Here is a 16,452-nt window from a genome sequence, read left to right as displayed (position 1 = left end):
AGTGCTGCTGTTCAGGATTGCAAACACTCCATTCCATCCCCCAGCCAAGACTGTCAGCATTCCATAGCCAGCAATATACATGCATGCTCAGTCCTCATTGGGCTGTTTCTGGATCCACCCCCCACCCCTAAAGTTTGCTTGTATTTCTGCAAACCTTGGGGTTCCCCGAAGCCTGCCAACAACTCCCCTTTTGTGTGGATGGTTTGGGTTTTGACTACATAAGCAATGACACCGATATAATTGAGATCACTCTTAGTGGCCCTGTTCAGACACACACTGGGAAAGGGTGGTTAGGCTAATCATGGTGCAGGGTGGTTAGCGCGAACCACTGCAAGAGCCCCTGCCACATGTGCAGGTAACCACTGCCTGCAACACTGTTAGCCTAACCACTCACTAACCACCATGGTTACCACTAAACTCCACAGTCCTCCAGGTGGGCCGCCATGCATCCCAGCAGTCTCAGAGGAGGAAGCTGCTGTGGGCGGCCATTTTGGTGTTCGGTGCAGCAGGAGCGGCCAGCAGCCATCTTGGGGCTCAGCACAGCAGCAGCCATGGGCAGCCATTTCACAGGGGCTAAGGGGTGCAGCTCTGGGGGTGCCAGTTGAGGCAGGGATGCTGCTGCTTGGCCAGCTGCTGGCCAGATGGGGATGTTTTCCCTTCTCAAGGCAGACACAGGTGCTTGTGACTGGGAGTGCTAAGTACTCAAGGTTGCGGTGTCAATAACAGTGGCATGGGATCGAAAGCATCTATTCTCCCTGTGTGCTTCTCCGATTTTTGTACTGTGGGCGGGGAAGATTGCAAGGAGACTGGCTCTTGGCTGCCGCATCATGTGTTGCTAGGCATGGAGATCTGAAGCCCGGGCAGGAGCAACTGGGCCAATTTTGGCTGCTCTTGCCATGGAGTTCTATGGTAGCACTCATTTAACCATGGGGGCCTGTTCAGACGTCACACTAAGCCATGGTTAGGGCCACTAACCATGTTGCAGCAAGTAGTGAGTATGGTTACTCCATAGTTAATAAACCACTGTGGTTGGGAAAATGCCATTCAGACATCATGCTAAGCCATCCAGGTTAGCTCAGAAATGCTAACCATCAAGGCTTAGCGTGATGTCTGAACAGAGCCAGTATATACAAGCAGGGACCCGCAGGAAAATGCTGCAGTATATCTGCGGGGGTGCGTGTTATCTGAGCCTGTGGCTGAGGGGGCTGAAAAAATAGAAGTCAGCATCAAGGATGGGAGCCACTGCTTTAACTTGGATCTTAATTCATGTGCATTTTTTGAACATTTAAAAGTGCAACCAGTTGCGTGCAACTCAATAGAATATGAGGATTTTGAATGCAACAGAATACTTGATTTGGCCTTGGAGGAGGTGGGGGGGGGCAATTTAAGTAGATTGATCTCTGTGGCAAGCTGAGACCAGTAATATTAACAAATAGTCACATTGTCGGGCTGCTGTAAACTACTCTCTCTCAGCAGAGCTCTCCAAACAGCAATAAGGGTGTAACAGTGAACCAAACTGCAGGGTCATTGCACACTGCTCTCAGCTCAGCTTGCAATGTGCAGATAAAAACAATGGATGACACTGCAGGGTTGTAGCTGCACTCTCAATTTCAATCCAACATGCAACAGGGGTCTAACCCACTCAGACCCTGACCTGCAATATTTAATGTCAATTACAACGCAGGGCTGTCATAAGCCACTCTCTTCCACCCACAGCTCCCTCCAACTTACACAATATGGAGAATGAACTACATTTAATTTCAAATTTGCATTAGTGGTTGTTGTTGTTTTTAAAAAATCAATGCTAAATAACAACAGAGCTAGAAAGAGCAGGATTTCTTCACTGTGTGACAGTACGGTTTCCAATCCTAGCTACATACACATCTTGGATTTCACCACTGATTTCTATGGACTGCTCTCTTCCATCCCTGAGGACATTAAAAATAGCTTCTTAGTGTGAACCAGAAAGTGACCAATCCAGACAATTGGACGGTTCTCTCTGCTACCATTCTATATCTATGAGCCTCTCCTTCCCTCCATCATTAATAAAACACATTTGAAGATACCTTATATTTTGAGTAGCACCAGGATCCACAGACAATGACTTGAAAAATAAATATCATTGATTTTCAACAGACATTTCTCCGCTTAAGTGTACTTAGAATTTCAGCCCAAAGCAACTTTGCACTTTTCATCTGTTCAAATTATTTAAGCAACTAGATGTATACATCAGAATGCTGCCATCTAAACTACTGAAAAGATTTCACACATTATTTCTCATTTTTTTTGTCTACAGGTAAAGAGCATTTTCCCCTGTACAGTTATATTTTAAAGGCTTGGATACTGAATGAAGGTAGGAACTGGTGCTCATCAATATATATAGGAGAAACTATTATGATCTCCTTCAATGGCCTGGACTCATTTCCATACAAAACACAAATTAGCCACATGGGTAATACCCCAACACATTCAGCAGGTATCTATCCAGCATGGCTAGCTACAAGGCATTTATTCATTACCAGGCAGCACAACTAGGATACTGGAGGAAAACTCTGTACTAAAGGAGCAAGGAGATTACTACTGGCCACTTTCACCCATATTCTCTCCATAGCTGGATATTGTGCACACATGTAGTCCCTTTAGAAAAAGAACTCAAAATGTATAGATAGTGTAATACTAAGTATCAATGAACATTTGGAAGCAAGACTCCAGCTCAGTAAGTGCTTTTATAAATTATTTCTACCTGTGGAGGATCACATGGAGAGCTTTGTGTTGAGCAATTGTCTTCAACCTTTATCTGTTCATATGTGCGTTTTCTTGGGTTTTTTTCGCCATCTAAAAATTAAAGAGAAGATTAAGGATCTAAAAATCAGTTGGGAATGTTTGTGCATTATAAAAATGAAAGTTGCATGAGATGATGTTTACTTACATAAAGCCTGCCTAAGCTGTTCCAATACGTCGTTTTCATAAACAGACCTTTCTTCCCAAATAGAGAGCACTCGGCCAAGGTGCTTCTTACAACTCTCATCAGTTTCACTGTGGTGGGGAGAAAAAGCAAGTTCACCACTAAAACAAAAGGTGGTAAGGCATAGTTAACAGAAACTATAACTCAAAACAGAAACCTGTGTGAAATTATTTCCCATGAGCCAATAGATTACTACCTGCATTTTCAGCTAGATAACAGGGGGAAAAGTGATAACTGGTGAAAAATGACTTCTCCCAGTTTACTCAGAAGCAACAGTCCTGCTTAAATAATTTCATTACATTATTAAAACCTGTAAAGCAGCCTCCCTGAACCTGGTTCCTACAAGATGTTATTGGCCATGCTGGCTGGGGCTGATGGGAGTTCACCAAGTGGGGAATGTTGCTGTGAAGCATAACAAACCAATGTTTCTTGGGGTGGGGCATTCTATTCTTATCAAGGTGTATAGGGAAAAGTGATTCTCAGGACAAAGGTTTTTTTCTTTCTACTTAGCAACACTTCACAAGAAACTGAAAACATCATACCTGCCCAATATACAATACTGAGCAGTTTCCTGAATTACTTGCTTCCAATGACACTAACAGGCCTCATTTGTAAGCCATATACCTTAACCTAAATCCCTTCCTCAATATTCGAAGAAGCTTTTGAGAGCAGACATCTATGTGGGGGGTAAAAACGTTTCCAAAATGGGAAGTTTTCCATCACCATATGCACTGTGTCATAAAAGTAATTAGTAGCATAATTAATTCATATAGCACAAGTCACTGGGCAACTGAAATGGATAAAATACTAGTCAAATCTAAAATCAACTAACTGTTTTTCACGTGACTATCCCTAGGAAGCACATATATTTATGCATATAGCTCTTCAGACATGCTAAATCAGTTTTTATTGCCTTCATGTCTTAAAATATTTGCAAATATCCCAATAAAACTAATATCCAAGTAAATCCTTCAGTTTGTTTGCATATAAAAACTTAAACCAAAGTATATTTTAATCACCCCCTTCTCCATCAAGTATTTCAGTTCAACAACTTTTGGTCACTGGGGAAAAAATCAGATATTTAATACAACATGTAAAATTAAAATGAGACCCTTTCATTTCGTTCACTTAACCTGTGTCAAACAAACATGCTAAATCAGGCTTCCATCAATATAGGGCAATGAAAAATTTTCAAATTCGAAGTTTTCTGGAAATACACTGAAACAAATGTCTACTGTACCTGGAAACATGCTTAAATGCTTCTACTATGACAGGTGCAAAGTCTTTTGTAAATTCTGGTCCTTTTCTTTTGCTGTTTTGAATAACATCATTGGCCAGATATAAAAATGTCAGCTTCCTGTTTGGTTTTGCTAAAAAAAAAAAAAGGGAGGGAAGGAAGGAAGGAAGGAAGGAAGGAAGGAAGGAGTGTTATAAGAATCTCAAGCAATTGGCAATTTGTGTTTTTCCACAATAATATTTATTTGAATTCATATTGCCCTATGCAATAGCAGCTTCTGCAAGGCAACTTTGTGAGTTTTACACTTAAGCAAATATTTAAGCCCAGATTCCCCAATATGAATCCAAATCCAATATGCTAGCCATGTGCACCACACTGCATGGACATCCCTCTCTCTAGATTTTGTTCTCTTATATACATATAGGCAGCGCCTTAAAAAACACGTTTGCTCAAGTTGTCTGCGGTTTGAAACAAGTTAAATTGGGATCTTCATTAAAAAGCCAATCACTTCTAAATACAAGTTTTATTATGATATTTATATCCCACCTTCCTGCTTTACCTCTAAAATTCCCAAGTTAGTGTAGTCCTAGCATAAAGCAATCATAAAACAAGATAACGCTGCAGATAACAACCATCTAAAGTCAAAAAATATCATCAGCCAGCAAGGCCAAAAATCTGCTGGAACACCAGTATTCAAACAGTACCTAAACACCACTGAAGAGGGAGCCAAGTGGATATCTCAGGACAGGGAGTTCCACAGCCCATAGGCTCCTACAGAGAATACTATCCCACATAACCCAGACAACTGCACCTCTGATAATAGTACAATACACAGAAGGGCCTCCTCCCGCAAACTGAGCAGATGAGGAAATTCATGCTTTCTTGAATGATTGGTTGGATCCTTTGTGGATTCAGTCCTGGTTTGGGATCAAGACTGCCTTGGTTCCTTTGCTGGGAAATGGACAGGGGGAGTGCATTCTCCCGATATTGTTTCTGTGGAAGTTTTCATCAGAATTCAGTAACACCAATCATGCTTGGACATATGTCTGGGATGGGAATTGAGGGCATTACCTTGCACCAGTTCTGGTCCCACCTGACTGACAGATCTCAGAAAGTGATGCTGGAGAATTCCTATCTGACCACTTGGGCACTGGCCTATGGGTCACTCATAGTTCTATTCTGTCCCCTATCCTATTTAATATCTACATGAATCCACTGGAAAGGGTCATTTGGGGTTGGCTGTCATCAGTATGCAGGTGATACCAAACTCCATCCCTTTTTTTTTCATTTGATGCTCTTTGAGAGTGTCAATAAACATGTAAACAGGGATGATCTGACATACATTGTCAAAAGCCTTTCGGAAATCCAAGTAAACAAAGTCCCTCACCAAAGACTCCTGAGGAAACTTAGCAGTCATGGAATAAGAGGCAAGGTCCTCTTATGGATCAGTAACTGATTAAAGAACAGAGGCTGGTATGGCTGGCTGTATGGTGTCCCCCTCACCACTCTTACAGCATGCACCCCTGGACCTTCTGCCAGACTGCTACAAGCCCGCACCAACCCACTACTGTCCCTTCAGGAAATGCCTCCCAACCCGCCACTGGTCCTTTGGCTCTCCTCCAGGGCCGCAGCCCATGACGGTCGGTCTGGCACAGCTCGCGCCCTCCTTCTAGGGGACCCCCACCAAACCCCCTTGGCTCCACAGCTTTCCCCAAGCCATCCATATCCTGGACTGTGCCTCAGTTCCCCCAGACTAACATCCCCTTTGTCCCTGTGCTTGCACTGCAGGCCAGATTGATGTGTCCAAGATTCAGCAAACTTTCCACAGCCTGGGGGTTTACAAATCCCTGCAGCAAGCGGAGAAAATCTTGCACAGGTGAGGCTGGGACTAAGCTTGCTTTGTGTGCGCACATGTACACACGCCATGCCAATCCCCATATCTGTATGGTGTTCCACTTAGCTGGGTTGGGGTGAGACCCGGAGACCACTGTGGTGGCTGCTTTCATCTCAGCGGGCAGCAGAGTGGAGAACGAGGGAAGCAAGGCTCAGGAGTGGACTGAAGCTCTGGGTTTCTAATGCCAGACCTTGAAGCCTGGCCTCGGGCTGTTGCTGGAGCCCAAACATCACAGCAGGACTTACTGACATCTGACTTGGGCCCCTTTAATTCCCCCCCCCCCCAGTTCCAGACAGTGCTGGACTGCAGGATCCAAACACTACCATTTTAATTTGCCACAATGCTCCTGACATAGCATTGTGAGAAATTAAATGGTGCTGCCCCTGGCACCTGGTGCTGATGGGAGTTCTAGTGATGCTTGCTGCCACCACCAGGTAAGCACCCCCCCCCCATATTTGACCCATCAGAAGGTACTTTGCTGAGGGCTTCTTAAACCTAGAGTCAGCCCTGCCAGGCAGTTGGGAGATGGGAGTCAGCTTTTACTGCTGCCTCCCTCCCCACTATGTGTGAAAATAGCTGCCTCTGCTTAAATCACCCATTTGCTTTCCCCTCTGCAACGAGGCATCTGTCCTCAGGAAGCAAAGATCAGGCTTTGATGCCCTTTGCCCCAACCCATGGCGGTCCCCACCCCCCAACTTACTCGGTTGTGCATGTGTGTTTTGCAGCACAGACAAAGATGGCACCATGACCATTGACTGGCATAAGTGGCGGGACCACTTCATCCTCAATCCATTGGAGAACATGGAGGCGATTGTGCACTACTGGAAACACTCAGTGGTAAGCCCATTTCCCAGGCCTGGCATGGGTTCCTTTCCCACCCATTCTACCCCTGATTCTGGAACAAAGGAAGCTGCCTTATACTATCAGACCATGCAGCCCAATATTGTCAACACTTAACTGGCAGCAACCCTCCAGGGTTTCAGCCAGGAGTTATTTCCTGCCCTACCTAAAGATGCTGGGGACAGAACCTGGGACCTTCTCCATGCAAAGCAGGTGCTTTGCCGCTGAGCTACAGAACCCACTATGGAAGTGGGCCAGAATGGATTGATATTAATAGAGACAGAAAACATGGAATTATACGGTATGTACAGAAGATTAAACTCATCCCAGTGAGCACTGGGCTTGGCAAATTAGTAACATATAAATGTAGAGATGCAACCCTCCAGTAGAGAAAATTCATACTTTCTACATACAGCCCACAGTTCCCACTACTGCCATTTTTTAAAATGGATTTTTCCAGGTGACACAGTATATAAAACAAGGGACCTTGAATCCCTCATTACTTACCCCAAGTAAAAATGCTCAGGTTTTGATAGAGTAGCATTAGCCAGGCAGGGAACTATTAGATATGTTTATTACCACCTATTCATGCCACATACTCACCCCGGCACCTCTGCCTCAATGCAGCAGAGAAGTTGAGCTGGATTCAAAGCAGCATCCTCAGTGTCCTTGCCAGGTTCACGGTTCTCTGAGGGAGAAGAGGGCTGTACCAGGGCAGAGGGGACTGGAATCGGAACTGGCAGCCTATACTCCATCCTCTACCCCGGGGGTGGGGGGGAACCTGTGGCCTTTCAGATGTGGTTGGACTCCAGCTCCCCTTATCTCTGACTGTGGGCCATGCTGGCTGGGGCTGATGGGAGCTGGAGTCTGACAACAGGAGGGGCTACCCAGTGAGGGATCCCCTCTCCTCCTGGGAGATGGTGAAGTGGTGTTCAGAAGTGGGCTGTCATGGTTAGAGCTCCAGCGTTGTCCCCACATCCTCTGTAACTTTGCAAAGTGATCCCAGGGCAAACATGTTTGCCTTGTTGTTTGTACATTTATGAGTTTCCTTTTGGCCCAAATAGGGCCCCAAGGTGACTTACAGTTAAAACATAAAACAACTTAAAAGCTTTTCTTTTCTTTATCTTTAAAATAATTTGAAAACTTTAAAAACAAACATAAAACTTTAAATCATCACCAACAATTAAGAGCAGGAGGGAATCTTAAAAACAGAGTGTGAAGCTAATACATTTGAAATACTCAATAGACATATGTAACATATCAGAGCCACCCGGGGCACCATGTTATGGGAATGGTGTAGCGTTGTGTTAGATGTAGCGATGGCACTCACACTCCCTAGGCCAAGAGTGGGGAACCTCAGGCTTGGGGGCCAAATCCAGCCCTTCTGGGGTCCCAACCTAGCCCTTTGAAGTTCCCCCAAAGGCCACACTCCATTCCGCTGGCCCCCTTCCGCTAGGCTTTTATATAGCTTGGTTCTTGCTCTGTGGGCACTGATTACCAGTTCATGTTCCTACAGCACAGGTCTGCCCTGCCTGCAAGAAAGGTGCAAACCTATGTTCTTCTTGTGTGTGTATAACAGGAGAGGAAACAGCAAGTTTGAGTACAGCTGCTGAAGGAGACAGAAGTCTGGGGGTTTGTGGGAGGGCAGGGGATGCTTTATTATTTTTGCAGCGGGCTGAGAGGGCTCCAGAGGCATGCTGTTTGCTTTCAGGGAACCAATGATGCTTCATAAGGCTTTTACTGCCTGCCTGTTTCCCCATGCTCAGATGTGTATATTGGCAAATAAAAAGACGTCACCAAAATGCTACCAATCCCAAGCACTCTCCTCACAAGGGGACTGACTTTGCGAAAGACTGGGATTTCCCATCACTCAAGGAAGTGGGGAGTGTGTGAAACATCATAGCTATATTAAAAGTAGCGTGATCTTGTCCCATCTCGGAAGCTAAACAGGGTAAGCCCTGGTTAGTGCTTGGATGGGAGACCGCCTGGGAATCAGGCTTCCTGCATTAAGCAGGGGGTTGGACTCGATGGTCTTGTAGGCCCGTTCCAACCCTATGATTCTATGATAAAGCAGAGTAGGAATAAATGGCAATTCTCCCAATGGGGGGATGTAAATAGTGGGGTCTCACAGGGCTCTGTATCGGGACCAATGCTTTTCAACTTGTTCATAAATGACCTGGAATTAAGAGTGAGCAGCGAAGTGGCCAAGTTTGCTGATGGCACCAATCTATATAAGAATATGTTAGTGTAACACTTATTACTAGAGATCTACCAGCCGGATTTTACTCTCTTTTTTTAAAAACTGAGGCTTGAGCACTGTAGACGTGCAAAAAATTTTGAAAGTTTGAAAAAGTTCAAAACTCAAACCAAAGCATGTGTTTCCATGCTCTGGCCAGGAGGCTGAGGCAGTTGGGGAACTACAGATCCTGTGTAGGTACATGCCACACAGGGAGAAAAACACAAAGGCGGGAGCGGACAGAGGACTTTGTGAGTTGGGCCTGCTCTCAGAGCCATACTGGCGGCAGGGAGGGTGGGGGGGGGGAGGAAAAGAAGTGGCCCTGGGAAAAGCCAGGTTTTAAAATGTGGGGAAGGAGATGGGCTTGAGGCCTGATGGGGAGAAGCAAATGTTGTTCAGCGGTGATGAGTGTGAGGAAGCAAGGGCCAAAAGTCCTCAGTTGCACTGAAGTAACCTCCATACAGCTTCTGGAGGACAGACACAGCAGAAGTCAAGGAACAGTATGTTTCGCTCTCAGACTACTAGCACCCATGGCGACATGGGCTTTACACTAATTATTTAGGGTGGTTAAAACAAAAAGGGGTTGTGATGAGCTCCAAAACAATCTCTCTAAACTGGGAGAATGGGCATCTAAATGGCAAGTGCAGTTCAATGTAAGCAAGTGTAAAGTGATGCACATTGGGGGGAAAAATCCAAACTTCAGGTACAACCTGATGGGATGTGGGTTAGCAGTGACTGACCAAGGAAGAGATCTTGGGACTATGGTGGATAGCACAATGAAAATGTCAACCCAGTGTGCAGCAGCCACTGTAAAAAAGGCGAACTCCATGTTAGGCATAGTTAGGAAAGGAATTGAGAATACAACTGCCAATATCATACTGCCCTTATACAAATCTATAGTGCGACCACACTTAGAACACTGTGTACAGTTCTGGTCACCGCACCTAAAAAAAGATACTGTAGTGCTGGAAAAAGTGCAGAAAAGGGCAACTAAATGATCAAGGGGCTGGAGCAACTCCCCTATGAGGGAAGTTTACAATAGCTGGGATTATTTAGCCTAGAAAAAAGGCGAGTAAGGGGAGACATAATAGAGGTGTACAAGATTATGCATGGTGTGGAGAACGTTGATAGGGAGACATTTTTCTCCCTCTTTCATAATACTAGAAACCGGGTCATCCCATGGCACTGATTAGTGGGAGATTCAGGACAGATAAAAGTACTTCTTCACACAGCACATAGTCAAACTATGGAAGTCATTACCACAGGATGTAGTGATGGCCACCAATTTAGATGGCTTTAAAAGGGGGTTAGACAAATTCCTAAAGAAGGCTATCAATGGCTATTAGTCCTGATGGCTACATGCTACCTCCAGTATCAAAGGCAGTATGCCTATGTACACCAGTTGCTGGGGAATATGGGCAGGAGGGTGTTGCTTGTGGATTTCCTGTAGACAGCTAGTTGGCCACTGTGTGAACAGAATGCTGGATGGACCTTTGATCTGATCCAGCATGGCTCTTATGTTGTTATGTAAGCAATGAATTTTAAAGCCAATGTCTGATTGCAGTAATAGAACACCTCCAGACTAGATTATTATAATACACTCTATGTCGGGCTAAAAATGACATTCAGAAATGTCATTTGGTGCATATCAGTTTCTGGAGCCTGCCTTACTGACCATATTACTCCAGCTGCGTTTCATTTGCATTGGCTTCCAGTTCATTTCCAGGCAAAAGTCAAAGTGCCGATTCTTCCCTACAAAGCACTAAATGATTTGGGGACCTGGATATCTGAAGGACTGCCTCCTCCCACTGTATTCAACATCAGAGGTCCTGCTATGTGTCCCACTTTCAGAAGGACAGTTGATTGGGACACAAAACAGGGCCTTATCCATTGTAGCACCCAGATTGTGGAACTCCCTCTCTAGAGAGATGCAATTGATTTTCCCTTATTTAATCTTCGTACATGCTGCTAAGACCTTTTTATCTAAGTTTAAGGGTACAATCCTATCCATGTTTAGACAGAAAAAACGGCCTATAACTCCCAGCATCCTGGAAGTCGGGTTAGGTATGCTGGAAGTTCTAGGACTTCTTTCTGTATACACATACATACGATTGCACCTGTAATGTTTTTATCTCTCAGCTTTTAAACTGAATTCTTTTAGCCTCCTCTGGAATCTTATTAAAGTCCAATTTTAGTCATGTTTAATTATTTTATTGTTTTGATGTGTTTTACTAATTTTGTGAGGGAGCAATCCTATGGCCCCTAGACAGCATCTGGGGGGCCACTGAATTTTTGGACCCCAAGCTCCAAGGTTGGGGACAGTGCTTGGACCTCAAAGCTGGGGATCTGTGCTCCATGCCCCTCCCTCTCCCCCTCGCAGCCAGCGTGGAGAGAACCCTGCCAGCTGCCTCTCCGTGGTCGCAAAAGCAACTTCGGAGAGGGGGCAAACAGGGCATTCCTGTGGGCAAGGAAGGCAGGTGACTGGAGAGGCCAGGATATGAGGTATCCCCAGGCCTCTCCAGCCTCCTTTCCCCCCACTCCACAACTCCCCAGCTAGACAGGTGAAAAAGCTGAAATGCAGAGGGGGAGGAACACAGAGGTGAGGATCGCCTCCACTGCACATCCCGCTCTCCATTGGATACTAGTAAGCCTTTGAGTTCAGAGTCTTACAGGCATCAAAAGTGGATCCCATAGAATTGTGCTCTAAGAATCTTTGAATTTATTTTAAAATAAATATGCAACCACACACCTGATTGTCCAAGGGGAATGCAACCAGTTCAGTACAGATTGCATTCCCAATCCTGGATAAAATGCCCTACTAGCGAAAGAGCATTTCTGTCTTCTTGTCTGGATTACACTTCTATTAGTTTGCCCACATCTGGTCCATCACTGACTTCAGACACCAATTCAGAATCTTCACCTATGGCATGATGATAAGGTGAGAGTTGGATATCATAAACAAACTGATGGCACTGTACTCCATATCTCCGAAGGATCTCTCCCAGCAATTTCATGTAGATGTTAAAGAGCGTTACGGGGTAAAAAAATCTGCAGGACAAAGTAAGCCACAGGCCAAGGTATTGAACAGAAATTCCCCAGCACCACATGCCCAGTCCACCTTCCAAGAAGGTAGACCTAAGTACAATCCCTGCCTCCAAGTCTAAAAGGATATCAGGGTCAATGACATCAAAAGCCACTGAGAGGTCCAGGAGAACCAACATGGACACACACTCCATGTCTAGCTCCTGATGTTGATTGTCCATCAGGGTGGCCAAAGGTGATCCTGTCGCAAAGCTAGGTTGGAAGCTGGATTTAAATGGACCCAGAAAATGAGCATCATCCACAGCCCCCTAGAATCATGTGTCCACATACCTTGTCTCAAAAGAGAGTATGTGAGACCAGCAGAGTCTACAGAGAGCTTTTTCAATAAAGGTTATAACTAGTATAGATAAGCCACCCCAAGAACTCTGGCAGGTACAAGCAAAAGATAACCCAAAGGTAACACACAATGAAATGCGGTGGTCAGTGAGAAAAAGGTTCCAGTTGTCAAAAGACTCTGGAGTTTCCCCACTTTAGGATTGGATGTGCAGATTCTTTTTGTTAAGGTACATCAGAAACTTGTTACAATATATCAAAACTAAGTCAGCCTTCAGGAATCCTCAGTTACAGGGGTAATTCAATTGCAGTCATTTTATTTAGAACTACTCTGGTTCCTTTACTGCCAGTACATGCTTTCTGCATCTCTTTTCCAGTCCTATCACAGTCTTCCACTTTCCTCGGTCCCATGCTTATAGCTCACTGAAACTGTACCCCTTCCCACTAAGAGAATTCCCACAATTCAATTACTTCTAAATCAAAGAAACAAAAACTATCCTCCTAAAGTAAATACAATCTATGCTCCTGTTAATTTTTTTAAATCTCTAGTTACATATTAGTTTTGCCTAATATATCAAGTTACATACGCTATATAGCAAGAAAACCAAAATTCTGGGCCAAGACAGCACCAAGCAAAGCAAAACCGATGATGTGTCAGAATATATTTCCATAAACATCCCAATTTGCTTATTTCCCAATATGTAGTCCTGTCCCTGTAATAGACTTCTCTATGAAAGTCATTACTGACAGAAATGTCCACTTGGGTGACACTGACGACATAGTTTTGCATGAAAACAAATTGGGTAGTCATCAGTCTGTGGAAGCCATTTCCCAAAATGGCCACTGGCTATTGTTCTGTAGCACCTACCTCATGAACCATGGCACCCAAATCCATAAAGTTTATTTCAAACTACAGGTTTGGGGATTTAAAAAAGCCAAATGTAACATCCCGAAAGCTGTATCTTTGAACCTTTTGAAGTTGTAAATGCATGGATTACATTGCATGTTGTTTACAATTGACATATTTGCAAAATAGAGCACAACAGTGTTTTAGTCAGTGAAAACTACAAACAGCTTGTTACACATGTATACTGCCTTTTCCTCCATGGAGCCCAAGGCAGCATACATGATCTTTCTCCTCTCCACTCATTAAAGTACATTTACAGTACCAGAGGGGTAATGAATTCAGCATCCTGGATATCTCTATTATTTTACATAAAAATGTCTACCTTCTATCCCCTGAAGCTGGGGTAGACAACCTGGTGTCCTCCACTTGTTTTGAAATACATCATCTATCAGCCCCAGCCAGCATGGCCAATAGTCAGAAATTCTGGGAGTTGTAGTTCAAAACATAGAGAGTACCTCTTCCCTAAAGGATACCAAGACAGGCTTAAAAGTGATGCTTCAATTAATGTAATCTAGAGGGAGTAGGAGAAGGGGGATGATGATGACAGTATTTAACACAATTTCCAGTACCCTGCTTACCCATGTGTAGCAGAATCACAATAATAAATGTTAATTTAATTTGAATATCATATAGATCTCAGAATTCTTTGCTTGGCATAATGCTTTGACAACCCTTAGGTTTAAAAATCTTCTAATGCAGAATTGACTTAAAATGGTGGACTTTTTATTAGATTGTGCCTACTGTTCTTGATGGCTGAGAAGAAATCAGTATGCATTAACAGTTTCTGCTTAAGGAGAGAGAATCCAACAGTCAGAGGGGGAATTTCCATCCCTTCCTAATGATAACGGCAATTACTCAGGCCTTATGTTTTCTTATGCTAACTTGGCTCAGATTAACTGCAAGTACTCAGGGCAAACCTTTCCTTTCTCTGATTCTCAAAGGCCCTTCTTCCATTCAAACTTCCCCACCCTTTCCTTACCATTTTGTCTGCACCAAGGTGTATGTTAGCCATAGTTTTCCAGGGAAGTGGGATGACACTACTGATCTCTTAACTCTTAACTAAAGTGCGCACTGAAACAATGAGAAAATTAGGGATGGCAGAGACTTCCGCCACGGATCTTGGGGAGGCCGAATGCCAGTGCATTCGGCCCCCCGAAATCTGTGGCGGAACGGTCTGCCCCCCCACCCCCACCCCGCGGATCCCCCCAGGACGAGACTTACCTGGGGCGGATCTTCCAGGCGGCGGCGGCTGGTCTTCCGACCAGCTACCACCGCCGCCATTTGCAGGGTGTTTTTTTTTTTTTACACCCACGTGATAGGCTACGTAAGTTTTTACGTAGCCTAAAATGACTGGGTAAAAAAAAAAAAGGCGTACGCAAATGGCGGTGGCTGCAGCCGCCGCCATTTGTGTTCCTTATTTTGGGCCATCTTAGTTTACGTAAATAATTACGTAGACTAAGACGGCGAAAATAAGGGGAACGCAAATAGCGTCTGCGGACAGCTCTGGCCTGGCTGGGCCTGGCCAGCCACTCCGCGGAGCCGCCGCAGAGCACAGACGGCCAAGGAGGATTCCGGGGGGGAGGAACGGTGCGCCTCCCCCCCGTCCAGGATTCCAGGGGGAGGGACGGAACGCCTCCCCCCCCCATAAACATAATCCGCAAACAGGTAAGTGATTTTCATACATCCCTAGAGAAAATACAAGAAAACTAGGCAAAACTCAGTGTATAGCTATCTAATTAGTTGTACCTAAGAAATTGTGTAGGGTTGGTGCTTGATGCTAGCTTTAGTGCATAACTCCTTATCAAGCCCATCACACAATGGAGCATTAACAGTTTCATATCTCTGATCCTACATCATATGATAAACATTTGTTGTGATAGACTAAGCCATGTTTAATGCCATGGTCTTTTTAAAAAGTTTAATTTTTGTTAGATTGTTGAGTAAATTTCAGCACAAATATATTATGGTTCTTCTGTCAAAACAAGGCCCTGCCTCAATTACTCATATTTCCCATTGAAATTGCCGGGGGGGGGGGGGGAATGAGAGAGAAGAGCAACACATCAGAACAATGAAGTCCTTGATTACTGCATCTGCATTCAGCAATTTACATTTATAGGGTCATTCCGACAAACTGCGCTTATGTTTTATTTTCAAGTAATTCAACACAGATTTGGCCACTACATTTTAAATGATTTTAAATCATGTCACCTCAGTATATTTGCTAGTTCTTTCCAGTCTCAGCCTTAATAAAGACTGAGTGTAAAAATACACTTTGCTGCTGGTTGACTGCTTGATCTATGCTGACAATGAAGTTTGTACAATACAGACTGCATATTTCACAACTGGTTGGCTTGAATGTAATCCAATCATATATGGCCTGAAGATCCAGTTATATTTCTAATTATGAGCATCACAATGAACTAGAGGCAATAGACGCTCTGCAGGGATTCCTAGTACGTTCACCACCCATGAACTAGCTGGGCCCTTTTCTAGCCACTTGAGAACCAAGCATAAGCAGATGTGTTTGTGTCACATATTATGGTAAAAAGAACAGAGAATCTTGTGGCATCTTAAAGACTAACAAATGGATTATGATATAAACTTTTGTGAGCTACAGCCCATGAGCCAGGAATCCCTAGCTCATATCTCACCTCACCTATGGAATCTCTGGGTAAGGATTCACATTTCTATTCACCAAAGCAAATTTCACTAGCAAAAGTGACGAGAGGAGCCCCAGCATTCCTCTCTAGCTTGGAACTGGGTTCATCACCCAGTTGCTCAGAGCTTCAAAGGGCTCAATGCAATGAAAGGAAACATCCCCACCTCCACTGCCAAGCTAGAGAGGAAAGTTGGAGCTGGCTGTTTGGACAGCCAAAGCACCTGGACACTGCAGCTGCCTGCCACGCAAGTGAGCTGAGCCTTTCTTCAGTTCCAGAGGGGTCCACTGGGGCTGGCCATTCAAGTGGTCAAAGTGTTCAGAGCACTGTAGCTGTCCTCT

At 44.4% G+C, this 16,452-nt stretch overlaps 1 protein-coding gene across 4 annotated transcripts in view; it reads right to left on the bottom strand.

The window, feature by feature from the left end:
• The window catches only part of RPRD1A (regulation of nuclear pre-mRNA domain containing 1A), a 44,928-nt gene that overhangs the window by 26,033 nt on the left and 2,443 nt on the right, over nucleotides 1-16,452 (bottom strand). For 3 of the 4 annotated variants that reach the window (XM_084857532.1, XM_084857533.1, XM_084857535.1), the window contains exons 2-4: nucleotides 4,206-4,335; nucleotides 2,930-3,036; nucleotides 2,744-2,835 (exon numbers count right to left, since the gene is read on the bottom strand). In XM_084857532.1, coding sequence (XP_084713658.1) covers nucleotides 2,744-2,835; nucleotides 2,930-3,036; nucleotides 4,206-4,335 — 329 coding nt within the window. Of the gene's footprint in view, nucleotides 1-2,743; nucleotides 2,836-2,929; nucleotides 3,037-4,205; nucleotides 4,336-11,921; nucleotides 12,093-16,452 lie in introns of all 4 variants that reach the window. The other variant, XM_084857534.1, reaches the window with a different exon arrangement.

Source organism: Heloderma suspectum, chromosome 5 (assembly GCF_057233095.1).
Source record: "Heloderma suspectum isolate Gila_16-S chromosome 5, 16-S_ref, whole genome shotgun sequence".
Lineage (NCBI taxonomy): Eukaryota > Metazoa > Chordata > Lepidosauria > Squamata > Helodermatidae > Heloderma > Heloderma suspectum.
Note: the sequence above shows the minus strand (reverse complement) of the source record. Positions and strands in the feature narration are given on the sequence as shown.